Genomic DNA, 27,990 nt, shown 5'->3' on the forward strand with positions numbered 1-27,990 from the left:
AGTGTATGACATCTGTCAGATCACTATTTCTGCCCAAGATAGCCCACAGGAGCCCATCACCTCATGCACTGTTTGGGCTGGTCTATATGGGGAGTACTAAGGAGGAGGGTTTTCAAAATGTTGCCATTTTAATGTCACAGAGCTGTATTCTGCATACAACTTTTCTTTTAAAAGCTCCTACAGCTAGTGTAGGTGTTTGGTGCGTCCAGAGGCAAAGATCTGGTTAAATGCAAAGTTCTGAAAACATGACAATGTCAAAGAATAGTATGGTTGTGATGGATGAAAAGTACAGAGTTGTCTGGGAGCTTCAAGTATGCAAGATATAGAGCCATTATTTATCCCTGGAGTAACTCTGTTGACTTTAGTGGATTTACACCTGTGATGAATGTGGTTCATAATGTGTAAGGTTGATTTCCTTTGTTTCTTCTAGAAACCTCACAAGTTTGTCTCCACAGAGAATTCAACTTTTAACAGTGATGGGTCTGAGCTGCATTATTTGGATCTGGACCGGGACTATTCTTTATTCAGTGATGTCTGGGATCAAGGGTTTTAATTAAGGTGCATCTACAGTTTTTAATGGTTTCCACTGTGAATGCTGAAATGGGTTTCACAAGCGGATAGCGAGTCTAAACAATGATATGCTGAAATATATATAATTCAACCAGCATAAACCATAATAATCTGTTTTAACAATATTTGGGGTGGGGTTTGGTTGGAGGAGATATTTAGGCATAAAATCAATAACATTCCACCTGCAGGTTTTTCACCCATGAACCAGTAATAAGTGCACTCTGTAATAAGTACACTGTGTCCAATCATAATGATATATAATGAAATTGCATGGAGTGCATTCCCTTGTTACCCTTTATTTATTGGAAATCTACTCTCATATGTTGTACATAGTGTACTGTAGATAGTTATGTCAAGTTATTATGACTGATTTAAAGTCAAATGAAAATACAGTACGTTTGGTATTGGGCAAGATCTCTTCTTGTCCCTAATGAACCGTGTTCTATTAAGAAGAAACTTAATGTGCCAAAATGAAGCAGAGGTTTAGATGATTCCAAGAACTCTCTGAAATGTTTTATACCCTTGTTTTTTAAACAAAAAAAGAAGAGAAGGAAGAATCTCCTTTCTGGGTTTTGTAGCACATTATATGGATTCACGTGTACCACACAGCCTAAAACGGGGTACACTTGCCCAGATACTTGGGGGGAAAAAAAGTCCAAACTCTCAGATCTACAAAAGTGATCTCAATATTATTATATTTTTAGCATCCAAAAATGTGCTTACATCTGTGATACTCTGCTCTTGCCATTTGAAACTCCCATGCATGCTAATTGGAACTGGGATCCATGTGGGTTTGAGAAAAGAATTTCAACCTCAACAAACAAAGAGCAATTAGGAAAATGAGCAACATAGAATATGTAGGTCCATGTCATGTCTCATCCTGCAGAGAGGATGCAGATGGCACAAATACTCCTTCCCACCCATCTCTTGTGCACAGGGCAGCTGTAATTTGGTTGCCAGGAGCTGGTGAGTACAGAAAATCAGCATTGCTGGAAGCCCTAGCTGGTCCCAGAGGAGGATGACTTGGTGGAGTGGGGTCATACCAGCACATTGACAGAGCTGCACTTATAGGAATCCTACTGACATCTTTTCAAAGATGCACCAGAAGCCAGTTCCTAGTACTTCCTTCCAACACGAGTGGCAGCATACTACCTTTCAAAAGTAGGATCCCAGCAAGCAGTGCCACTTAGGGTACGTCCATACTACCTGCCCGGGTCGGTGGGTAGCGATCGACTTCTCGGAGTTCGATATATCGCGTCCCATCTAGACGCAATATATCGAACTCCGAACGTGCTCCCGTCGACTCCGGAACTCCACCACGCGATGGGGGAGCCGCGGACTTTGATCCCACGCCGTGAGGACGGGTAAGTACTTCAAACTAAGGTACTTCGAGTTCAGCTACGCTATTCACGTAGTTGAACTTGCGTACCTTAGTTCGAACCGCCCCCCCCTAGTGTAGACCAGGCCTTAGGAGGTGCACCACTAATATAATTATTAATCACATTTATTATGGGAGTGCCTAAGGGCCAATCATGAGCGGAGCCCCACTGTGCTAGGCACTGTACAAACACAGAGAAGTACATGAGCCTCCAACTCACAGCACACCTTTCCTATTGCACATAATTTTACCATCTGTATAATACGATGAGCCAGATAATTTACTTTCAATATGTAACTTAAACCCACCTCCCAACTTTAACTGGATCCGACCTTTTTGCAATACCCTTTTGAAAAATATTAAACTGTTCATTTCTACTTTGAATAGTGCAACAGGTAGTTTTACCCAGAAAACACAAGCTGTAATCATGGTAATGTGAGTATACTAACTAGAAAAGTGTTAAGTGATTCAGGAAAGATCTAAAATAAAAGATGGAAAAGTTTAATATACCACACTGCATTCTGTGGACTGTGCAGAAGAAGGAGCTGTAGACTTTTGTCCCACATCTTTTGGAGGCATCTGTGGATTGTCTGGAAAAAGCCTAGGTGGATGTTCTTGGATTTCAGGCTCTGCTTTATTGTCAAGGAGGGGAGCTATCTGAATGGAAAGAGATGCTGTGTGTATCTCAGGCACAGGGTTACAGGTGGGTGAAACAGGCCTTTGTGAAAATGTTGGCTCTTCATTAGACTTGGGCTGCTGCTGTGTATTATGAGGAACATTACTCAGTGAGTCTTGTGTCCGGGTTAATTTCAGAGTAGAAACTCTGCGTTTTTTAGATGCTTGCCTGTGGCCTTGATGAAGAGTAGCTCTAATGCCAGCTACTGCTTTTGTGCTTGTGTTGGAGACTGAGGCCAGTGGTTTAGTAATTCTTTGTGCATAGGCGATGCCTGTGTTAGATTTTTTAGAATACATTGTCCTCTGGATAGCCTCCTCGTTAGTACAGTAGACAGTATCTGAGGAGAGTTTTTTAGTTGGCTTGGTCATTATTGACTGGAAATTAATTTCATCCTTCATGTGATTAGTTATTCCAGATCTATGAAAACTTTCTTTTCTAGGGGGTGGCAGAGGTGCCTTATTTGCCAAAAGCATCCACACACAGCAAAATAACATTGAAGAGAAACAGAGAGAAAGTAAATGTTAGCAGAAAAAGTAACTTGAGTTAGACTCGTAACTTCAAATGAAAGAACAAGGGCCTGATCCAAATTCCATTCAATACAATGGAAAGACTTTGGATCAGATACTGCACTGTACCTGATAATAATATTGTATTTTGATGTCTAGGAAATCACAGATTCCATTTGTTAATTAAAAGAGTGAATTGTGATCCAAACTGAGTCCATAATATCAAATATATTTTATTTTGCACCGACACTACTGTTTGAGAATTATCACCACATTTTAGAGATTTAAATAGTTCATAAAATGTACCTGACATATCATTTTAGCTGAAAAGCTACTATTTATGAGTAACATACATACATATTACACACACACACACACACACACACACACTTTCTCTTAAAGCTTTTGGATTAAAATAGTAATGCAAATACTATTATAAATATGTTTCTGAATTAAGCCATATTGTTTCGTGGCATTTTCTATAATTGTTATATAGTTTAGCAAAGTTAGTTGAAGAACAATACTCCTGGTTATTCTTAAATTAATCTAATTCAATTTTACAATCAGTTATTATTTGTTCCATAAAGAAAGTATTTCTTTGGAGTGTAAAATATTAATCAATACTCTTTGAAGTCCGAATACAATTATATAAGGGTTTTGATTGAACCTGGCCTATTTTTATTTGCATACAGCCTTGCTCTTTGAAAGTAGTTTGTTGTGTTACTGAACCAGCTGACTTGTATAGTGTATGTTTATGTGTACAGCAGAAACAGATAATACAACACGTAATAAAAGGTGCAGGTGCTACCAGGAACACATCTGGATAATGCACTATAGGGTATCACAACTGCATATAATGCACTCGTAAGCTAACACTTATACTTAATACCAAAGGATGAAACTGTGTGTGTGAAGGTTTACCTGAATTGGCGACTTCTTTTCTTGTAGGTTTGGCCGGACACTTCTAAAGCCTTTTGCTGCAAGAGATGAACTACTAGCGTCTCCATTCAATGTCTCTCTACTTCCATCATTGTAAGATGTCCAAGCTTTTGTGAGGAAAAAAATCAAAACAAATTTTTGGTAAATAGTCCCTATGTATCCATGGTACCATAATAAATCTACCTATTGAACAAACTGTTGAAATTACAACTTTCTAGTCAGTAGCTACAATTACTATCGACAATATATACATCAAAAGGAGAGTTAAATGGATAAGCCTGAAGCTACAACTTCTCAAACTGTGATTTTTGTCAGCTAGATGAGCCTAGATCAGTATTGTTACTATTTTACTTATATTGTGATAGCTCCTATGATATTCATGGATTCATAGACATATAGATTTTAAGGCCAGAATGGACCATTGTGACCATCTAGTCTGACCTCCTGCATAACTCAGGCTATAGGACTTCCATTCATTCTTGCTTCAAGTCCAATAGCTTTGGTTGAACTAGAATTCCTTTTTAGAAAAACATCTCATCTATATTTAAAAAGAGTTCCAGTGATGGTCAATTGTTCCAATAATCTGTTCTTCATTTATAATCTGAATCTGTCTTCCAACTTCCAGTCTCATAGACTCATAGACTTTAAGGTCAGAAGGGACCATTATGATCTTCTAGTCTGACCTCTTGCACAATGCAGGCCACAGAATCTCACCCACCCACTCCTGTAACAAACCTCTGACCTATGTCTGAGCTACTGAAGTCCTCAACTTGTGGTTTAAAGACTTCAAGGTGCAGAGAATCTTCCAGCAAGTGACCCGTGCCCCACGCTGCAGAGGAAGGTGATAAACCCCCAGGGCCTCTGCTAGTCATGGGATCCTGTTATTATACCTTTGTCTTTTTAGATTGAAGAACCCTCTATACTCATATTTCTGTTCCTCATAGTCTAGTTATTGTCCAAATATAAATGAAGACACATTCCTGACCTGAATATGTGATAGACTGGAAGATAAGATGAAGGGTAGGGAAAAGGAATACAATATGCAAGCATGGTTCTCAGGGTAATGATTGGGATATGTATTCCCTGTATTTGCATGGTTGACTTCAAAAGAAATCTTCAGTGCTATTGAAATGCATGATGGTGAATCAGTAGGTTGCATCCTTCTATCTGAGTAAGTTTTTAGCCAATACTATTGTATTACACTACTGTGCTGCTGGAAATGCTATCTTTTGGATGAGACCTAAACCTGAGGTTTTAATCACTTGTAATTATTAAAGATGTAGTGGCACTTTCTTTAAAAGTAGGTGTTAGACTCAGTATTCTGGATAAATTCCTCCCTGTATTCCTTCCCGACAATTTCAGTTTGATAAGACATTTATCACTTTCTGTCCTGATCTGTTGTGATGCATTGTTAAACCATTGCTGCATTTCAGTCTAGAGGTGGCTGCACTAACTAGTGAGCATTCTGTATTACACATCCCACAGAAACAGGAACAAAAGAGACTGTATGGTATATATGATATCTAACTAACTGTTGGACAAAATTGTCCTGGAAGCTTTGACATCACTTCGAACAGGTGGTTGTCTGCTGGAGGTTCTCAGTCACAAGAACATAAGAACATAAGAAAGGCCGTACCGGGTCAGACCAAAGGTCCATCTAGCCCAGTATCTGTCTACCGACAGTGGCCAATGCCAGGTGCCCCTGAGGGAGTGAACCTAACAGGCAATGATCAAGTGATCTCTCTCCTGCCATCCATCTCCATCCTCTGACGAACAGAGGCTAGGGACACCATTCTTACCCATCCTGGCTAATAGCCATTTATGGACTTAGCCACCATGAATTTATCCAGTCCCCTTTTAAACATTGTTATAGTCCTAGCCTTCACAACCTCCTCAGGTAAGGAGTTCCACAAGTTGACTGTGCGCTGCGTGAAGAAGAACTTCCTTTTATTTGTTTTAAACCTGCTGCCTATTAATTTCATTTGGTGACCCCTAGTTCTTGTATTATGGGAATAAGTAAATAACTTTTCCTTATCCACTTTCTCAACATCACTCATGATTTTATATACCTCTATCATGTCCCCCCTTAGTCTTCTCTTTTCCAAACTGAAGAGTCCTAGCCTCTTTAATCTTTCCTCATATGGGACCCTCTCTAAACCCCTAATCATTTTAGTTGCTCTTTTCTGAACCTTTTCTAGTGCTAGAATATCTTTTTTGAGGTGAGGAGACCACATCTGTACACAGTATTCGAGATGTGGGCGTACCATGGATTTATATAATGGCAATAATATATTCTCAGTCTTATTCTCTATCCCCTTTTTAATGATTCCTAACATCCTGTTTGCTTTTTTGACCGCCTCTGCACACTGCGTGGACATCTTCAGAGAACTATCCACGATAACTCCAAGATCTTTTTCCTGACTCGTTGTAGCTAAATTAGCCCCCATCATGTTGTATGTATAGTTGGGGTTATTTTTTCCAATGTGCATTACTTTACATTTATCCACATTAAATTTCATTTGCCATTTTGTTGCCCAATCACTTAGTTTTGTGAGATCTTTTTGAAGTTCTTCACAATCTGCTTTGGTCTTAACTATCTTGAGTAGTTTAGTATCATCTGCAAACTTTGCCACCTCACTGTTTACCCCTTTCTCCAGATCATTTATGAATAAATTGAATAGGATTGGTCCTAGGACTGACCCTTGGGAAACACCACTAGTCACCCCTCTCCATTCTGAGAATTTACCATTAATTCCTACCCTTTGTTCCCTGTCCATTAACCAGTTCTCAATCCATGAAAGGACCTTTCCTTTTATCCCATGACAGCTTAATTTACGTAAGAGCCTTTGGTGAGGGACCTTGTCAAAGGCTTTCTGGAAATCTAAGTACACTATGTCCACCGGATCCCCCTTGTCCACATGTTTGTTGACCCCTTCAAAGAACTCTAATAGATTAGTAAGACACGATTTCCCTTTACAGAAACCATGTTGACTATTGCTCAAGAGTTTATGTTTTTCTATGTGTCTGACAATTTTATTCTTTACTATTGTTTCAACTAATTTGCCCGGTTTCAAGTTTCACCTGAGATAGTTTGCAAAAATCAGTAAGGCCTGTAAGATGAACTGGGATCCATTTGGATGCATGATGCTATATAAATGGAAGATTGCTATAATTCATACATATACAATACCAGTACACTTACGCATAAAGAAAATAATGTTTTATTTACCTGAATCTGGAGACTGAGAATCAGGTCCTAAAAAAGAAATAGCAAGTTAGTGTCTGCTGGAAATTAAAATACTGTAGGCAATTCTGTTAGCCTTTTTGGTGATGGAACAGTATGCTGCCTGTGACACTGGGTCTGGTTCTACATTCCTTGCACACTCAAACCTCATATTGACTTTGGGGAAATTTTAAGATATGCAAGGATTGTAGAACTAGGCTCACAGTATACTTTGATAAGAACATATATTTTTTAAAAAGACAGCGATTTTGATCAAATTGTAGTAGGTTGGGTGATGTTTTGATGGATGTGTTTGTTATTGTTCTGTGTATGTGGTGCCAAATTCTGTACCGATTTATACCCACTCTGGCCCAGCAAAATCACTAGGGATGTGCAGTGTAACTTGGTCAGAATTTGATCCATATTGTCTTATCAGGTGAAGCCATTTTCTTAATAATCAAAATCACCGATCCTAACAATATTGAATCATTCTGAGTACTGGGCTAATTAAATAAAGGTATCTGAGAGAATCTAATGGAAACTCAAGGATAATAGTGGTGGTGGTGCTTTTTAAAGTCTGCAGCCGCTGCTGCTACCAAGAGAATTTAGCCATGAGGTCACACACTCAGTGAGCCTCCACCACAGTCAAACTAGCCTTGTCATAGAGAAATTGATTTTAAGCTATATCTATATATATCATTAGTCGTTTTTCCCCACAACTTTAATTGCCTATGCTTCAATATGCGAGGATATTTTCTAAATGCATCGACGAGTCTTCTTTGTACTGAATTAAGATAATTTCATAGACCATTTTAAAGGAGTTGATGTAACTGTATGTGTAGAAATTAATCTAATTTAAGGAAGCTCAACAGTAATTGTTATAGTCTCAGAAGAGCCAGTTTACACTATACAGAAAAAAATTGTTTCTAATAAATTTCCTCTGATCTTGCACAATTGGGAAAGATCTATATAATAGGTACTAACTGTTTTATTGAAATTATATACTCACAACTTGCCCTCTGTTACCTATATATACACACACACCTCTGAATATTGCACTGTAAGTAACCAATGTTTACTGCTCAATTAAATTACATTTTATCAAGGATTATATTGTGCTATGACAATTACTACATTGTGGTTATTTAAATCACTGCTACATCAGACAAGGAATAAAACAAACAATATTGTTGCCTGGTTTTTCAATAAACTCTATAATTTGTCTTATTAAATCTAGATACCAGAAGAAATGACACTGCTTTAAGAGGGTATGGAGAAGCTTCATTCAAAATCAAGGGGGCTATACATGGGTGATGTGAGATTTTTGGATGGTGCCAGAATGTGGGAAACTGCAGGATGTCTCTAGAGTATTTGGCAAAGAGAAAGACAGAAATTCTGTCCACATATACAATATATTGGCATGGGGTACGTTTGGGTATGTGATTATTAGATGATCTAAAGGAGACTAATTTGAAAAATGTTATCCACATGTATGGAATTCTTTTTCCTTTGGAAAAAATTCATACAGATTCTTCATGTGCGACAATCCAACCACTAGGTTAATAATCCACTAACCAAAATTATCTAAGTAAGAATTGGCACTATGGACCATCACTACCTTTATGGACTATTAAGTACAGTAAACAAGACCTTTTAAAGTCTCAGTTTGCAGGTTTACATGATAAACCATACTGACTTTGCAAGAGGTGTTTTGAAACATCAGTCCAATAATATGCATTTTCTGAAGTCTATAATGGATACACACAAAACAACCCCCTAAAAGCCCAATTCTGCTACCCTTATTCACACTGAGTACCATCTTATTTTGAAGTAGTCCCACTCATTTCAGTTAGATTCTTGTCCTTGTGGATTAGATGCTCACATCTGGACTTCTTGTGAAATTTATAAAAATAAACTTTTCCTATTTTGTATTTATTTTTAGAGCTAGTCCACAATTTAGACCATCTATAAACATAAAGCTAAAAATACCAAAAGCTGTTTGTGTGTTGGAATTGTAAAAAATGACTGTTCTTTATTTTTTGTGCATTTTAAACACACCAGAAAAGCTGACAGGCTCACAGTTAGCATAGTAAGTATCAGCCAGGAGTGAAATTTTATGGCCAACCTAGTATTTATCTCTAAATACAGAGGTTTACATTTTCTGACAGCCCTTTAACCAGAGCTGTGCAGATGGAGACTCTTCAATTGAATGTGCTAGTTTGCATTCAGGATGAGATATATTGTAATTGCTATAGTAGTATCACGTTGGTGACAAAGTGTGGAAGCTACTTTTGAAAATCTGTTGAAACATCAAAAAGAACAGGAGTACTTGTGGCACCTTAGAGACTAACGAATTTATTTGGGCATAAGCTTTTGTGGGGTACAGCCCACTTCATCAGATGCACAGAATGGAACATATAGTAAGATATATACACACACACACACACACAGAATATGAAAAAGTGGAAGTACCCATACCAACTGTAAGAGGCTAATTAATTAAGATGAGCTATAATAAGCAGGAGAAAAAAATGTTTGTAGTGATAATCAAGATGGCCCATTTTAGACAGCTGACAAGAAGGTGTGAGGATACTTAACAAGGGGAAATAGATTCAATATGTGTAATGAACCAGCCACTCCTAGTCTCTATTCAAGCCCAAGTTAATGGTATCTAGTTTGCATATTAATTCAAGCGCAGCAGTTTCTCGTTGGAGTCTGTTTTTGAAGCTTTGCTGTTGCAAAATTGCCACCTTTAAATCTGTTACTGAGTGATGAGAGAGGTTGAAGTGTTCTTCTACTGGTTTTTGAATGTTATGATTCCTGATGTCAGATTTGTGTCCATTTATTCATCAGTATATATTATGATAAACTCCTAGGTGTTGTGAAAAATTGTGCACTCATTCTGTGAAGAATCTTTACAGTTCTACCCTCAAGGTTTTTGACAATTTTTTCTAGTTGAATAACCACAATGATGCAATGGAACACTGGAGTAAATAAAATGGGGGTCTTGCTGAGGGTTCATCTTAGACCTCTCATTCCCTCACTCTTCTGCCTCCTTTGTGTATTACACTTGTTTGGAACAGCCACTGAATGCCAAACTAGTGCAAGGTAATCACATAGGTTTTCTGCCCTATTTATACCTAGCATGTAATTTACACTGTGATTTAAGTCACCACTGAATATGGTCAACAGATATGCATTCAAGTTTTACTTCCTTAAACTAGCTCTCAATATAGTCCTCTAATTAAGAAATAGTTTTGCCTCTATTGAATATTTTCTGTGTTTTTATTCTGTTTTTAAATGTCTAGAAACATTCTCTTGAAAATAGGATTTTTGTTTCATAAAAGTATTTGGCTCCTATTACTTATTTCATAACTGAAATTATAATCTTCCATTTGTGATAGCACAATAGTCTCAAACTGGTTGAAACACTGGGAGCAGAGAATTATAGCTTTCACAGAAGCCACTGAGATATTAAGAAACAAACCCCAGTTTTCATGCAAGTTCTCCTATTAACAAAATAGGAGACTAAGATTGGGCAGGTACGAAGAAAGGGAAAATACCCAAAATACTTGTCAGAGAGGCAAGATTATTATTTTTTAAATTAAATCAGCTTTTCAAAATTTCCCAGGAGGTTTCACCTATCCTTCAATGACCACCACATATAACTAGATGAAAAGTAAGATTACATTTTCAGAAACAAAATACGTTCAGAGATGTTGGCTTCATAAAACTATATAAATTAGACCTTGCCAGTGGAGTAGCCATTTTGATTACCCTTCTGGCAAACTAATTCTACAGAAACATATAATGTTACAGAAAGCCGTTCAAGGGTGATATCCCACTGGTTAGTTATACCTGAAGCCAATAGGTTTGGAGAACTTTGAACTCTCTTCACAGCTGTTAATGTGACAGACATTGCAGCACGTTTGCGAGCACAGCCACCGCTATCTGGAAGCACAAAACGATATAGACACAGGCCCAAGACAAAGGAAGCAAGCACATGCAACATATTACATGGTGTGAGACATGCCAAACGTACATCAAAAACATGTGCAGTTAGGAATTGCTGCTGATAGTTGTGTGTTTTTAAAACCCACAAATTAGCAGAATACACTGTAGGTTACCTGGAGCTCAGGATATCTAATATGGTAAGTATTCAGTACATAATACATTGTGACAATGTGTGCATTCTGGTGCTAGAAGGGCTGCTTATGCGGAGTAAGGCTACGAGTTGGTCAGAGAGGTCATGGATTCTGTGATTTGATGTGATCTCCACGAGTGGCTGAGGGGCTCAGGCTTCCGTGATATATTGTTTATTGCACACATCCTGCCCATAACTTTTACTAAAAATTGACAAAATCTTAGCGTTATGTATAGCTAATAATGCACAAATAGTTAATCAAGATGATGGATTAAAAGCTGCATAATACTTGTCAATAATCAGCATTGTAAAGCCATTTTATTGTTGGCACAAGAAAGGCATATTCACAAGACAGGCTTATGTTTTATGGCATGACAGTGTTTTTGTAGTGCACTTTTGATCTACAGAGGATATTTTAAACACAAGTGACAAAAATTGCTCATATTTTCCTAGGTATGGAAGAGGAGGGAGACTATATCCCTGTTCTTCTTTTTAAAGACTCCTCATTCTGGCAGCTCTTCTTAATGGAAGATTGATGTTCTTGCCTCTGGAGCCCAGTAATGTCCTGGGAGAATAAGTGGAGATTAACGCAAGGTGCTCTCTCTACTATGACACAAAATAAAAGTTTGGGTCAGATCTAAGATCACTGTGAAGAAATCAGAACACACAATTGTCTCCCTCCTCAGCACTTGAGGTGTTAGGGGAAAATCTCAGATCATCCTTTTCTTCTCCATTTATTCCCCTCTTCTTTCTCTCCTACTGACTGAGGGCTGGAAACAGTATGGAGATTCTGTGCCCATTGGCACTGTATCACTGTTATTGGCAGCAGTTAGCATGTCATGGGATTGGACCTTTCATTATGGGGCAATCACCGTTCTCTATCATATTTGCAAAAACAGTTCAGAAAATATTCTGCTTGAGCACTTCTAGTTAGAATCAGCTTTTTCTCTGCTCTTTGCTAATATTAAAATTCTTTACCTTATTCTTTTTGGCTGAAATTTTCAAAGGAGCTAAAGTCAATGAGACTTAAAATAATTGGGAGTTGGGTGCCTTAAAGCCTCTTGGAGAATCCCACCCTACAATTTTCAGAAAAGCTCTGTGATAGACAATAATGTTTAAACATAAATGATATTTATCTATCTGAGATTATTATATACATCAGGTGTGAGCTGAACCACAGGGGCATCTTTAACCTAGGTCAAAAGGTTAATGCTCCAGGTATCTGTAAACTGACTCAGACATTCCAATGGAAATTTCAGAGTGTATTGGCATTGAACCTTGTGGCATGTGTGTTAAGCTGATGCTGACAAATATCTGAGTTGCTGTCCTCAGGTTTAAGTCTATCAAATCACCTCCAGTTCTGAGACATGAGGCAAAAGGTCAAGTGATTTCAGCCATCTAATAAGTGGAATAATCCTAAACAATGTATTGCTTGGAATTAATAATTTGTATTATGCATCTGAAAGAAAGGGAAATGGCCATCACACCTGCACATTTGCTGGAAATTACTGACATAAATATGACAGAGACATAATTTACTATAACGTTTCTCATTCTTGTCCTTTCCCCTCGACTAACATGAGATGACAGATCTCATTGCAACTGCTGATCATAGAATTCAAAGAGTAATACAGTAAGTCCTTATTATTTCATTGTATTGTATATTTTTCTCTAATATGAAAGTATTGCAAGTATCATGTTGAAAGAATACTCTATTTGATTAGTAAATGCCAATAGTCTGGTATTTGATTTTGATGTGTGTTGTCACATTGTCTAATCAAATGGAATACAAGCTTTATTCTATTTTTCTAGAAATGTTTTAATTTAGTTTCAGAGCAGGAAAAGGGGAACAGGGATGTAGACTGCCATTCGGGGAAAGACACAATGCTGCTGACACTGTACGAGAATGAGGCAGGTTGCACCACTACATCTCCAAGCCAAAGTAAACTCAGCAAATAATTACAATATGTCATTCTGAACAAATATTTCACTATTATAATTTCAAGAAACACTATCCCAAATACATTCCTTGTAGAACTTACACTCATAGAATTTAAGGCCAGAATGGACCATCATGAGCATCAAGTCCAACCTCCTGTACATCATGGGCCACAGAACCTCACCCACCCCCTCCTGTAATAGGCACACAACATGGGGCTGAGCTACTGAAGTCCTCAAATCTTGATTTAAAGACTTCAGGTTATAGAGAATCCATCATTTACTCTTGTTCAAACCAGCAAGTGACTCATGCCCCATGCTGCAAAGGAGGGTGAAACCCCAGGGTCTCTGCCAATCTGACCCAGGGGAAATTTCCTTCCTGACCCCAAATATGGCCACCAGTTAGACCTCTTGAGCATATGGTCATGACCCATCAGCAAGACATCTGGAAAAGAAATCTCTGTCTACAAAACCTTGGCAGAATCAATGAAGTTATATAGCAGGGCTCTATTTGGCCCATTATCTAATGATATGTTTGACATTGCCTCTTACATATCCCATCATCAATCGGAAAATGTATACATTGCAATATACAATGTATGTATATGACATGTATCTATATAAACACAGATATCTATTTATAGGAATACACTGTGCATATATACATAAGCAACATTGAACTAGATATTGACTAATGTTGAATACATCAAAATAGAGTACAGATATATATTCTACATATTTGTATCATATTAGATTTTTAAATATTTTTCTTTTATTAATCTTAGACACAATCTTGCATTCCATGCTCAGGGTCTCTGACTGAATTCAATGGGAATTTTGTCTGAGTGAGGACTGGGGGAACAGGCTACTTGTGTATGACTTTCAAATTATACAACTATCAAACAGCTCATTCTCATCTTCTAGGCCCTACATTACTCCACCGCGCCTACATTGCAAAACTTATTTCATATTGCATCATCCCACACGTCTCTGCTCCACCAGACATCCATAAACATTTTATGCACCAATAATTCTGCTTATGGAATGCTCGTGTTTGTTGGATAATTCGTAATTACAAATTTATTTTTAAAAATCTAAGTCTCTGCAGAAATTGGTGGAAAATTAAGCAACTGATACAAGTCAAAGTTTGGTGTAAGAAATGGTATGTGGAATCACCATCACTTTTCATCATATTCTTAAATTGGATGTTAAAAATGGTAGACAAGTTGAAGGGTGTGACATTGGGTGATCTAGAGTTATGCTTTTCAATTTATGCAGATGACATTGTGTGATTGGCATCCACATTTGAATTAATGATGATACTCTTCACAACCTTGGAACACTGGTGTAGTCAACTTGGATTTACAATAAATGCCAAGAGAACAAAGTGGTTGTATCTTGGAAAAGTGCTGAAATGCAGCAGCAGTGAAGTTGTAGAACAAGTAAAATCTTATGAGTATCTAGGAAGCTTGATCAGTGCCGACAATTCCATCAAGAATGAGGTTAAAAGGAGATGTGCTTTAGTTACAAGTACTGTAGAGGAATTGATGAAATTATGGACTGATAAAATCCTTTGTTTGGTACCAAAGTGAAAATTTATCAAACCAGTGTACTAACAGTTTTATTGTATGGACTGAAAGCAGCTACATTAGATGAAACAAACGTCAGAAGCCTGGAGGTGGTAGAGATGAGAGTTTTTTGAAAGATGGCACATAGAATGTGAAATGAGTTGAAGACAAATGAAGTTAGAAGCAGAGTAGGATGGGAAATCACGGTACAGGATTGGCTGCAATGGAAAAGATTACAATGGTGGGGACACTGTAGAAAACAAACAGATGATAGGATGCTAAAGAAAATAATGAAAATGCAACAAAGGTCAGTCAGACCTAGAGGCCGACCACTGACTAAATGGTGGGACATTGTACACAAAAAGACATGATCTGGCTGGGCTTAAAAGAGGATCAAGCCATGGACAGGAATGAATGGTGATATTGTACTGCTTCCCAAATCTGTAAAGATGCTTTGGGATGAGAAGAAGTCTCTTTGTAGTTAACTCACAAACAGGAAGACAGGCTTAATTCATTGATTGATTACCCATGTCTGCTGTAACCCCCATACTACTTAACTTCTACGTTGAGGGGCAAATGAGGATATCTGATACTTATATACACCTATTTAAAATGTTTATATGTGTATAAAATTATACCCACGTATCTTTTATTTATATATACAATTTCCATCTTCTCGGTCCTTCATGTCTCTTGTTTTCTTATAAATCCATTGGGTGTAGCAATCATATCTTCTACAACACCGACATAATGAGCCCTGATTCTGACTAGTCTTCTAGGCACTAACACAACATAAACATTAAGTAGTAATTCATAACTGGATAACCTATTCATTGAATAGCATGCTCAGCTCTGATCAGGATGAGATCCTATCCCATTTTGATGAGATGCTATCATAGGCTCTTGCAAACCCTCTGCACATGCCACTCCCATTGAAAGAGGAGCAGACAAAATCAGCTTTAATAGGTATTACAACTTTGGGGATGGGAGAAAGGAGAGTGAAAGATAGCTGGCGGCACCCCTCTGCTCCCTTGTCTAACTCTGTGCAAGGATGGCCCTCACTTTCCTCTGGGAGCACTAGGATCCATGTTGCATCCCCCTTTCCTGAGTCATATGGGCTGTGGGAAGAAAGAAATTCTAGGCAGAAGCCAGCCGCCAAGGGTCAGAGAAACAATGGCTGGTGGGAGCAGACACAGAAGCAATGGCAGCAGATTCTGTAGAAGGAACTGTTGGATATTGATGATGTTATTAGACTGTTTTTGCCAGTTTTTGCTCTGGACATTGACTGTTTGTTCCAGCCCCCACCCACAGTCTCTTCATCATCTCAGTCTTACTTTACCTGCCCTGAGTGCTCCCCTCCTTCCTTCCTTCGATCCCTCTTCTCCCCTTCCTAAGCCTCCCTCCTCCTTTCCTTTGCCTTTCTGTTTAGCTAATCTTCCCTTGCTAATCCTCCACCCAAAGAATTAAAAAGAAAAAACACCCTAACCCCACCAACCTTCTCTCCCCAAAATAGTGGCCCTAACATGACATTTGCCAGCCATCACTCTGTTCCTCTACTTGTATGTTGCATCCCTTTTCCTCCCCTTGGTTTGTCTTGTCTATTTAGATCTTGAGCTTTTTGGGGTAGACACTGTCTATTACTTTGTACAGTGCCTAGTGAAATGGGGCCCTGTTCTGAGTTGGTCCCTAGGTCCTACCAAAATACAAATCATAATTATATTAAGTTCTATGGAAGAGGGCTGACTTAGAGGATCAAGATAATATAATTTCCTTCATTTAACCAAAAGTGATTTTATGGCCGAGTCAGAGACTCTACAGGGACCAAGTATTTCTGTTCTTGTCTCCCAGACAAATTGGATAAATTGCTAAGAGGTACATCATGTGATGACTTACATTAATAAAGTTAATGCACCTATGTTTTGCAGCCTTCCAGAATTGCGTACTCTCTTCCCCTGACTGCTTTTTATGTGCTTCATTTGCTAGCAGCTGACTTGTTCAATCATTTTAAAATTAGATGCATTTACCAAGCATATTATCCCTGTAAAACTCATGACTAAAATATTTACGGGTGGACACCAAGGATTTGTTTTTGCAAATTAACTTGGACCATTCATTATCCATCTGTGCCAAAAGACAATATCAACATTTGCATACTGCTATGAAATATGCGATATGTACATTTATTCACTCTGTAAATCCACAGCAGTTCAGCCATTGTTTTCTTAGGGAAAGATTTCACCCTGACCTGAAAGAAATCTTTCATGAACCCCCCCCGCTCCGTCCCCCCTTTCGGGCCTTCAAACAATCCCTCAATTTCTCCACGCTCATTATTAGAAGCAAGATCTCCTCAGAGCAGGACACACCAACTCAAAGCATGAGCAGACCCTGTCAGAACAACAGACCCCAAACCTGCAGACATATTTCCACTGCTAAAATGATCAGCACCCCACACAACCAGAATTGCTAACTTTCTATTAGAGAAAACCGAAAACCCTTGTCCTGCCCCCCTGCCCCACCCCTTCCCTGAGGCCCTGCCCCTTGTCCGAGGCCCCATCCTCAATCACACCATCCTTCCTCCCTCCATTGCTCACTCGCCCCATCCTTGCTCACTAGCCCATTTTCACTGGGCTGGTACAGGGGGTTGGGGTGCGGGCTCCGTCTTGGGGTGTGGGGTCTGGAGTGGGGCCAGGGATGAGTGGTTTAGTGTGTAGAAGGGGACTCCGGCCGGGGGGCGGGGGGGGCTGAGGGGTTCAGAATGTGGGAGGGGCTCTGGGCTGCAGCAGGGGGTTGGGGTACGGGCTCCAGTAGGGAGTTTGAGTGCAAGAGGGGGTGAGGAGTGCGGGCTCTGGGCAGCACTTACCACAGGCAGCTCCCGGAAGTGGTGACCTGTCCCTCTGGCTCCCAGGTGGAGGGGTGGCCAGGAAGGCGCTGCGTGCTGCTCCCACCTGTAGGCGCTGCTCTGCAGCTCCCATTGGCTGGAGACACATGCTGCTGTTTCTGGGAGCCATGCAGAGCTTGGCAGGGAAGCCTATAAGCCACATTGCACCGCAACTGGACTTTTAATGGCCTGGTCAGCGGTGCTAACCAGAGGCACCAGGGTCCCTTTTCAACTGGGTGTTCCAGTCAAAAACCTGGCAACCCTACCCACAACACAGCTTTCAACATCCACATACCTATCACAACAGGTGGTGTACCTCATCCAGTGCACTACATGCCCCAATAACAACTATGTGGGTGAAACCAGACAATGAATGAACTCACATAGAAAATGATAAAAGACCAAAACACCCTATTACCTGTGGGTGAACACTTGTCACAAAGTGAACAGGAGTACTTGTGGCACCTTAGAGACTAACAAATTTATGCATCCGAAGAAGTGGGCTGTAGAAATTTGTGGATTTCTTTTTGTGGATACAGACTAACACGGCTGCTACTCTGAAACCTGTCACAAAGTGATCACTCTATCTGACTTCTCAGTCCTCAACCTCAAAGGAAACCTTCACAACACTTTCAAAAGATAAGCCTCGGAGCTTAAATTCATTACTCTGCTAGACACCAAAAGTCATGGACTGAACAGAGACACTGGATTTATGTTTTATTACAACAGTCTGTGACCCACTATCCCCCTCTTTTTTGTCCTATGACTGGAAAGGTGTTAAAGGGCCACTCTCCTTTGAATGGCCCCTTAAAATATGTGCTAACTACATATGCTAAACAATCTGCTCCATCTTCCATTTTGCTGTGACACTGGCAGTTCCTTTTCTAGACCCGAGGAAGAGCTCTATGTGACTCTAAAACTTCTCTCTCTCACCAGCAGAAGCTGGTCCAATAAAAGATACTACCTTACCCACCTTGTCTCTCTCATATAAGGATAATGACGCTTATCCACATTTTTAAAGCGCTTAGAGATCTTTAAATGAAAAGCACTTCATACATTTTAAGTTATCATTAATATTCTTCTGATCATTCCTGTTTAGTGTGAGAGAGTTTAAGAAAGCACACATTTGATTAGCAAGCTACCCTGGGGAACATGGAGATGTTCTCAGCTTTACACAGATTTGCCATAATCAGAAGAGAACGTTGTCATAAGAAAACATTGTTCTGAGGCAACATATCCAGGATCTCTCGCAGGCAGCTATTTTGTTCCAGTCTTCACAGAATGTAAAGAGAGAAAATACTCACTCACAAATATTTCCACTGCTTGCATCCGAAGAAGTGGGTATTCACCCACGAAAGCTCATGCTGCAAAACGTCTGTTAGTCTATAAGGTGCCACAGGATTCTTTGCTGCTAATACTCACACAGTTTCTCATAGTCTATAGTCATACATTCTGAAGTGCTTGGCCATTATTATAATGGTGGGTGGTTTTTTTTAGGGCATTCAGCGGTGCCCTAACTCAGTTCCAGTTGAAGTCAGTGGGATTGTTATCAATGCTGAACACTTTGAACAATCCCACCGTACATGGTAAGCGACTGGTAGGCATTTTAAGAAGTTACCGAGCAGGTGACTTGTGAATTTAAAACAAAAACAAAAACTATTATTAGTCTTAAATATAGGTGAAGTAACAATGCAATTACTTCCATCTAGGAAAAATTCTCTCTTCGTCAGATTTCACATGAACTCTGAACACTACTTAACTTCTTTTTAGTCCAGTATAACAAGAAAAATAAATTAAAAATAACACTGCATGCAATTTTGCATACAATTTTTTTTAAAAGATCCTTTTGTTTTGCCTACATACATCTCAATCCTACATTGTTTCCAATTTTAAGAGTTTACCACAACCCTATTATTATCATTATCAATATAGTGTCACAGGTGTGCACTTGACTTAATAGGCACAATATAAAAAATATGTCCTTACACTGGGACTATTGCAATTTAATTAACACAGTAAGTATTTATCCCCCTAGATAACATAGTGAGCGATCACTTATAAATAATCTAGATCAGGGGTAGGCAACCTATGGCACGTGTGCCGAAGGCGGCACGCGAGCTGATTTTCAGTGGCACTCACACTGCCTGGGTCCTGGCCATTGGTCCGAGGGGATCTGCATTTTAACTTCATTTAAAATGAAGCTTCTTAAACATTTTAAAAACCTTATTTACTTTATATACAGCAATTGTTTACTTATATATTATAGACTTATAGGAAGAGACCTTCTAAAAACATTAAAATGTACTACTGGCACGCAAAACCTTAAATTAGAGTGACTAAATGAAGACTCGGCACAACACTTCTGAAAATTTGCCAACCCCTAATCTAGATGTAGTAAGTAGATAAAATAGGTAAAACAATTGTGTAAGGACATCAATCTGAAAGTGGGTTTAATAGGATGATAAAACAAGGGGTGAGAGGAGGACGGTTCAGGGGAGAGAACTGTAGGTTTCTTTTATGCCTTGTGAGCAGGAGGTAGTTTAGGATGATTTGATTTATGTTAGCTTCTCAGGTTTTGTAAACCTGTAATAAATCCATCATGGAGAGGTGTGGGAGTGGCCACAGGGAGCACATGATTGAAGATTAGTGGTGGAATGCTATCTTGCCCTATAAGGAACTCAGACATGCACTGGGGTATCTGTGAGAGTGGTTAGAGAGACTGAATCTAAGTGAATTGCACCGATCGCTAGCCCCAGAAGTGGGGCAGATAACACAAGTGGTGGCACAGATGTAGATATTTTTCTCTGTATACATTATGGAGGAGACTGAAAACCAATGAGAGTTGTGTGTGTAACTCCCCTTCGTGCCTTTGAAAATCTCCCCCTACAACTTGTTTATTTCTTTGCTTTTTACAAAAATGTTTTGTTGCCTTTAGCTGTTAAATTTGGGAAGTATCAGAGGGGTAGCTGTGTTAGTCTGGTTCTGTAGAAGCAGCAAAGAATCCTGTGGCACCTTATAGACTAACAGACGTTTTGCAGCATGAGCTTTCGTGGGTGAATACCCACTTCTTCGGATGCAAGTAGTGGAAATCTCCAGATCAGTGGCACTGCTATGGGCACCCGCATGGCCCCACAATATGCCAATATTTTTATGGCTGACCTGGAACAACGCTTCCTCAGCTCCCATCCACTCACGCCCCTTCTCTACCTACGCTACATTGATGACATCTTCATCATCTGGACCCATGGGAAGGAGACTCTGGAAAAATTCCACCACGATTTCAACAGCTTCCACCCCACCATCAACCTCAGCCTGGACCAATCTACACGGGAGGTCCACTTCCTAGACACTACGGTGCAAATAATTGATGGTCACATTAACACCACCCTATACCGAAAACCTACCGACCGCTATGCCTACCTTCATGCCTCCAGCTTCCATCCCGGGCACACCACAAGATCCATTGTCTACAGCCAAGCACTGAGGTACAACCGCATCTGCTCTAACCCCACAGACAGAGACCAACACCTACAAAATCTCCACCAAGCATTCTCAAAACTACAGTACCCGCACGAGGAAATAAGGAAACAGATCAACAGAGCCAGACGTGTACCCAGAAGCCTCCTACTGCAAGACAAACCCAAGAAAGAAACCAACAGGACTCCGCTGGCCATCACATACAGTCCCCAGCTAAAACCCCTCCAGCGCATCATCAGGGATCTACAACCCATCCTGGACAATGATCCCACACTTTCACAGGCCTTGGGTGGCAGGCCAGTCCTCGCCCACAGACAACCTGCCAACCTGAAGCATATTCTCACCAGTAACTGCACACCGCACCATAGTAACTCTAGCTCAGGAACCAATCCATGCAACAAACCTCGATGCCAACTCTGCCCACATATCTACACCAGCGACACCATCACAGGACCTAACCAGATCAGCCACACCATCACCGGTTCATTCACCTGCACGTCCACCAATGTAATATATGCCATCATATGCCAGCAATGCCCCTCTGCTATGTACATCGGCCAAACTGGACAGTCTCTAATGAAAAGGATAAATGGACACAAATCAGATATTAGGAATGGCAATATACAAAAACCTGTAGGAGAACACTTCAACCTCCCTGGCCACACAATAGCAGATCTTAAGGTGGCCATCCTGCAGCAAAAAAACTTCAGGACCAGACTTCAAAGAGAAACTGCTGAGCTCCAGTTCATCTGCAAATTTGACACCATCAGCTCAGGATTAAACAAAGACTGTGAATGGCTTGCCAACTACAGAACCAGTTTCTCCTCCCTTGGTTTTCACTCAACTGCTAGAACAGGGCCTCATCCTCCCTGATTGAACTAACCTCGTTATCTCTAGCTTGCTTCTTGCTTGCATATATAAACCTGCCCCTGGAAATTTCCACTACTTGCATCCGAAGAAGTGGGTATTCACCCACGAAAGCTCATGCTGCAAAACGTCTGTTAGTCTATAAGGTGCCACAGGATTCTTTGCTGCTTCTAAATTTGGGAAGTTGCCTTTCTAGCATTTGGTAAAGAATTAGTATCAAATACAACAAACAAATCAACCAACCAACCAGGGGCGGCTCTACCTTTTTGGCCGCCCCAAGCAGTCATGCGCGGGAGGCGCCCCGGGAGCAGCGGACCTCCCGCGGGCATGACTGCGGAGGGTCCGCTGGTCGCGCGGTTCGGCTGGACCTCCCGCAGCTGCGGACGGTTCGCAGGTCCGGCGGCTCCGCTTGAGCTGCCGCAGTCATGCCTGCGGGAGGTCCAGCCGAGCCGCGGGACCAGCGAACCGTCCGCAGGCATGACTGCGGCAGGTCCGCCGGCCCAGCCTGCCGCCCCCCCGGGAAAGGGCCGCCCCACGCGCGTGCTTGCCGCGCTGGGGTCTGGAGCCGGCCCTGCAACCAACCCACCCTTCCATACATGGTAGAAAGTGAAAATTGAACACACACTTTGCAGACTAAAATAGCTTCTGGCGGAGATATCCTGCCAAGTCTGGACCCACAGGGGACACTGGACTGGAACACAAGAATGGCCCTACTGGGTCAGACCAAAGATCCATCTAGCCCAGTATCCTGTCTACCAACAGTGGCCACTGCCAAGTGTGCCAGAGGGTATGAACAGAACAGGTAATCATCAAGTGATCCATCCCCTGTCACACATTCCCAGCTTCTGGCAAACAGACGCTAGGGGACACCCTTCCAGCCAATCCTGGCTAGTCGCCATTGATGGATCTATCTTCTATGAATTCATCTAGTTCTTTTTTGAACCCTGTCATGATCTTGGCCTTCACAACATCCTCTGGCAAGGAGTTCCACAGGTTGACTGTGCATTGTGTGAAGAAATATTTCTTTTTGTTTTAAACCTGAGGCCTATTAATTTCAATTGGTGAACCCTAGTTCTTGTGTTATGAGAAGTAGTAAACACTTTCTTATCTACTTTCTCTACACCAGTTATGATTTTATAGACCTCAATCATATCTCCCCTAGCTGTCTCTTTTCCAAGCTGAAAAGTCCCAGTCTTATTAATCTCTCCTCATATGGAAGCCTTTCCATACCCCTAATCATTTTTGTTGCCCTTTTCTGAACCTTTTCCAATTCCAATATATCTTTTTTGAGATGGGGCGACCACATCTGCACATGGTATTCAAGATGTGGGCATAGCATGGATTTTTTGACTGCCGCTGCACATTGAATGGATGTTTTCAGAGAACTATCCACAATGACTCCAAGATCTCTTTCTTGATAGGTAACAGCTAATTTAGACCCCAGCATTTTATATGTATAGTTGGGATTATGCTTTCCAATGTGCATTACTGTGAATTTATCAACATTAAATTTCATCTACCATTCTGTTGCCCGGTTTTGAGAGATCCTTTTGTAGCTCTTCGCAGTCTGCCTGGGTCTTAATTATCGTTAGTAATTTTATATCATCTGCAAATTTTGCCACCTCACTGTTTACCCCTTTTTCCAGATGATTTATGAATATGTTGAATAGGACTGGTCCCAGAACAGACCCCTGGGGGACACCACTATTTACCTCTCTCCATTCTGAAAACGTGACCATTTATACCTACCCTTTGTTTCCTATCTTTTAACCAGTTACCAATCCATGAGAGCACCTTCCCTCTTATCCCGTGGCAGCTTACTTTGCATAAGAGCCTTTGGTGAGGGACCTTGTCAAAGACTTTCTGAACATCTAAGTACATTATATCCACTGGATCCCCTTGGTCCACATGTTTGTTGACTCCCTCAAAGAATTCTAATAGATTGGTGAGGCATGATTTCCCTTTACTAAAACCTTGTTGATTCTTCCTCAACAAATTATATTCATCTATATGTCTGACAATATTGTTCTTTATCATAGTTTCAACCAGTTTGCCCGGTACTGAAGTTAGGCTTACAGGCCTGTAATTGCTGGGATCATCTCTGGAGTCCTTTTTTAAAATTGGATCACATTAGCTATCCTCCAGCCATCTGGTACAGAAGCTGATTTAAATGATAAGGTTACAAACTATAGTTAGTAGTTCTGCAATTTCACATTTGAGTTCCTTCAGAACTCTTGGGTGAATACCATCTGGTCCTGGTGACTAATTCCTGTTTAATTTACCAATTTGTTCCAAACCTCCTCTAATGATACCTCAATCTGGGTCAGTTCCTCAGATCTATCACCTAAAAAGATTGGCTCAGGTTTGAGAATCTCCCTCAGATCCTCAGTCATGAAGACTGATGCAAATAATTCATTTAGTTTCTCTGCAATGGCCTTAACATCCTTGAGTGCTCCTTTAGTACCTTGATGGTCCAGTGGCCCCACTGATTGTTTAGCAGGCTTCCTGCTTCCCATGTACTTACAAAAAAATTTGCTATTACTTTTTGAGTCTTTGGCTAACTGTTCCTCAAATTCTTTTTTGGCCTTCCTAATTGTATTTTTACACTTCGCCAGTGGTTATGCTCCTTTCTATTTTCTTCACTAGGATTTAACTTCCACTTTTAAAAGGATGCCTTTTTGGCTCTCACTGCTTCTTTTACTTTGTTGTTTAGCCACAGTGGCTCTTTTTTGGTTCTCTTACTATGTTTTTTAATTTGGGGTATACATTTAAGTTGAGCCTCTATTATAGTGTCTTTAAAAAGTTTCCATCAAGCTTGCAGAGATTTAACTTTTGATACTGTACCTTTTAATTTCTGATTAACTAACCTCCTCATTTTTGTGTAGTTCCCCTTTCTGAAATTAAATGCTATAGTGTTGGTCCACTGTGGTGTTTTTCCTGTCACAGGGATATTAAATTTAATTATATTATGGTCACTAAAACCAAGCAGTCCAGGTATATTCACCTCTAGGACCAGATCTTGTGCTCCACTTAGGACTAAATCAGCAAAAAGAACAGGAGTACTTGTGGCACCTTAGAGACTAACAAATTTATTTCAGCATGAGCTTTCGTGAGCTACAGCTCACTTCTTCGGATGCATAGAATGGAACAGACAGACAGGAGATATTTATACATACAGAGAACATGAAAAGGTGGAAGTATGCATACCAACAGGAAGAGTCTAATCAACTGAGATGAGCTATCATCAGCAGGAGAAAACAAACTTTTGAAGTGATAATTAAGATGACCCATAGACTAAATCAGCGTTTCTCAAACTGGGGTTGCCGCTTGTGTAGGGAAAGCCCCTGGAGGGCCGGGCCGGTTTGTTTACCTGCCCCGTCCACAGGTCCGGCCGATCGCGGCTCCCACTGGCCACAGTTCGCTGATCCAGGCCAATGGGAGCTGCTGGAAGTGGCGCGGGCCGAGGGACATATTGGCTGCCGCTTCCAGCGGCCCCCATTGGCCTGCAGTGGCGAACCGCAGCCAGTGGGAGCCGCGATCGGCCGGACCTGTGGACGGGGAAGATAAACAAACCGGCCCGGCCCGCCGGGGCTTTCCCTACACAAGCGGCGACCCCAGTTTGAGAAACACTGGACTAAATCAAGAATTGCCTCTCCTTGTGGGTTCCAGGACCAGCTGCTCCAAGTAGTAGTCATTTAAGGTGTCAAGAAACTTTATCTAGGTATCCTGTCATGAAAGAGTCTACTCAAAGAAACAGGCCTACTTTTTCTTTTTTTTAAGCTTAATTTGCCCCAGTCTAATGACTTTACAGGATTCACCAGAGCTACAGTGGACCCATTTATCCTTCAAGTAGACCAGTAGTTTGTGGAATGACCCAGTTTTTACTAGACACCGGTGACAGCTCTGTAGTACCTAATACCTACAGCTGTGTACATGCACAGACTCCTGCTATGAAGCATTAGTAAATCCACTGGTCCAAGATGGTCGCTGCACTATTATTTTGGTTTAACAGCACTCAGGGTGCCATGTGTAGGAGGGCTGGGAAGCGCTATGTAACCAAGTACACTATGTTGAGTATCGCTTATCTCAACCGCTCTCATGCTTAGTGGAAGTGACGTCTCAGTATCCTACTCCTGGGGCTATGCCAGGAATAACTCTCAATACTTATGCTTAATCCAGCTTGGTTTTTTCATGGGGTTGCAGACTACATCAATAGAATTAAATGTGAACTATTACTTTATCTGGGTATAACGGGTCGTGCTCACCACCGTGGCGCCTCCTGCTGGTTGCTCTGGGAATTAGCTCTGTCCATCACCAGAGTGCTTGCCTCTTGTGGTGTCTCACTCTCCATCACTGCTTCTCCACCGTCTCTGCTGTCTGTGGGGACTCACATCACTTCCTGACCACGGCGTCCTCTTCAAGGCATGGCCCTCCGGCTGTGCCCCAACTCCGTTGTCTCCCCACTTCCGGGGGAAACGGCAGTCCTTCGCCTGGCCTATCACCGCAGTGGTGAATTGCAGCCTCTAGTCCAGCCCTTCGCTCAGGGGCAAACTGCAGTCCTTTGGCTAGCTACTTCCCTCAGCAGCCAGTGGGGCAAAGAAGGGGGGCCCAGGCCCACTCATTATTCTGGGCCATCACTCAGGGACCCTATAGCTAGCAGCCACTCACTGCCTCACCTTCCCCTCTCTGCCATTACCTGCTATCCCTGGGCCACTTCCTTGTAGCCCCAACACCTACTCAGCCCCTGTATCAAGGTCTCAGTCTGGGAGCTCCGCTTGCTCCCCTGACCCTGCTCAGCATTGCTCTGTCCCAGGTACTTCTCTCTACAGGCAGCCAGTCCTTCTCCCTCAGCTTCTCTCTGCCCTGCAGTCCTCCTTAAACGACCCAGCCTGGCCTGATTGGCTGCTTCTAAGCCTTCCTCTGGTTGGCTGGGTTCTGCGCAGCCACTCTAAGGGCTGCTATTAATCCTTTGCCAGCCAGTAAGGGGCAGCTGCCCTGTCACATTGGGTGATTTCTTCTTTTAGTGGAACTGGTAATTGTGGACAATTGCTATAGATGTTCACAAGTAAATGATGTGCTCCTGGATTTGTAAACGTGCAGTAGGTTTAAGTTCAGCTAAGTTATGTTTATTTAGGCAATCCTAGGAGGTTTCAGTAGATGTTATCAAAGTGTGCTCTGGAGGCATTAGGATTAAAGTCCAACTACATTGAAACTTGTAGCAAAAATCTCACTGGAAGTTAGAACAACTAACCCATATGTCATAGCTATGATGTCATGAGGAGGCTGTAAGTCACATTTGTGATATTAGAGCAATGAAATGTGACATTTTTATAGGGAGAGAGATCCACAAAATAATATTTACTAGATTTGAACCCATGAGACTGCAATATGCAATCGAATTGTAGTCATATGTGTGATGATGATTAGCTGAGTTACCTCTCATCATAATTCCATCAGCTAAGGAGTGATTCATAACTACCTTAATTTCAAAAAATATATAAATATATGGGTATAAATTTCTACTGTTACTTCAGCTCTCACAAGAAAGCAAGTATAAAACTGGGCAGAGAAAAATTCTGAATATTCTTACAATAAATAGTGTCTTCCTTATTAAACTCTCGTGTGACCCACCAGTTACTGAATATAAAACAATACAAGCTTCAGATGAATAAAAAGTTACTTGAGCTGATTTGCTCATGATGCTTATTACTGTGTTCAGAGAATCCACTATCTCTAGTATCATAGCAAAGAGTAAAACTGATGGTGTGGTATTAGTTATTTATATACACATTGGGTGAAATCATGGCCCCATTGAAGTAACTATAC

The 27,990-nt window shown here is 40.9% G+C and overlaps 1 protein-coding gene across 2 annotated transcripts in view; it reads right to left on the bottom strand.

Moving 5' to 3' along the window:
- SORBS2 (sorbin and SH3 domain containing 2) overlaps nt 1-27,990 on the bottom strand; it is a 204,882-nt gene that overhangs the window by 111,859 nt on the left and 65,033 nt on the right. Inside the window, exons 3-6 of one of the 2 annotated variants that reach the window (XM_045017975.1) lie at nt 11,151-11,243; nt 7,299-7,325; nt 4,052-4,176; nt 2,459-3,079 (exon numbers count right to left, since the gene is read on the bottom strand). In XM_045017975.1, the coding sequence (XP_044873910.1) occupies nt 2,459-3,079; nt 4,052-4,176; nt 7,299-7,325; nt 11,151-11,243 (866 nt within the window). The remainder of the gene's footprint in view (nt 1-2,458; nt 3,080-4,051; nt 4,177-7,298; nt 7,326-11,150; nt 11,244-27,990) is intronic. The other variant, XM_045017973.1, reaches the window with a different exon arrangement.

This window comes from Mauremys mutica, chromosome 5, assembly GCF_020497125.1.
Source record: "Mauremys mutica isolate MM-2020 ecotype Southern chromosome 5, ASM2049712v1, whole genome shotgun sequence".
Taxonomy (NCBI): domain Eukaryota; kingdom Metazoa; phylum Chordata; order Testudines; family Geoemydidae; genus Mauremys; species Mauremys mutica.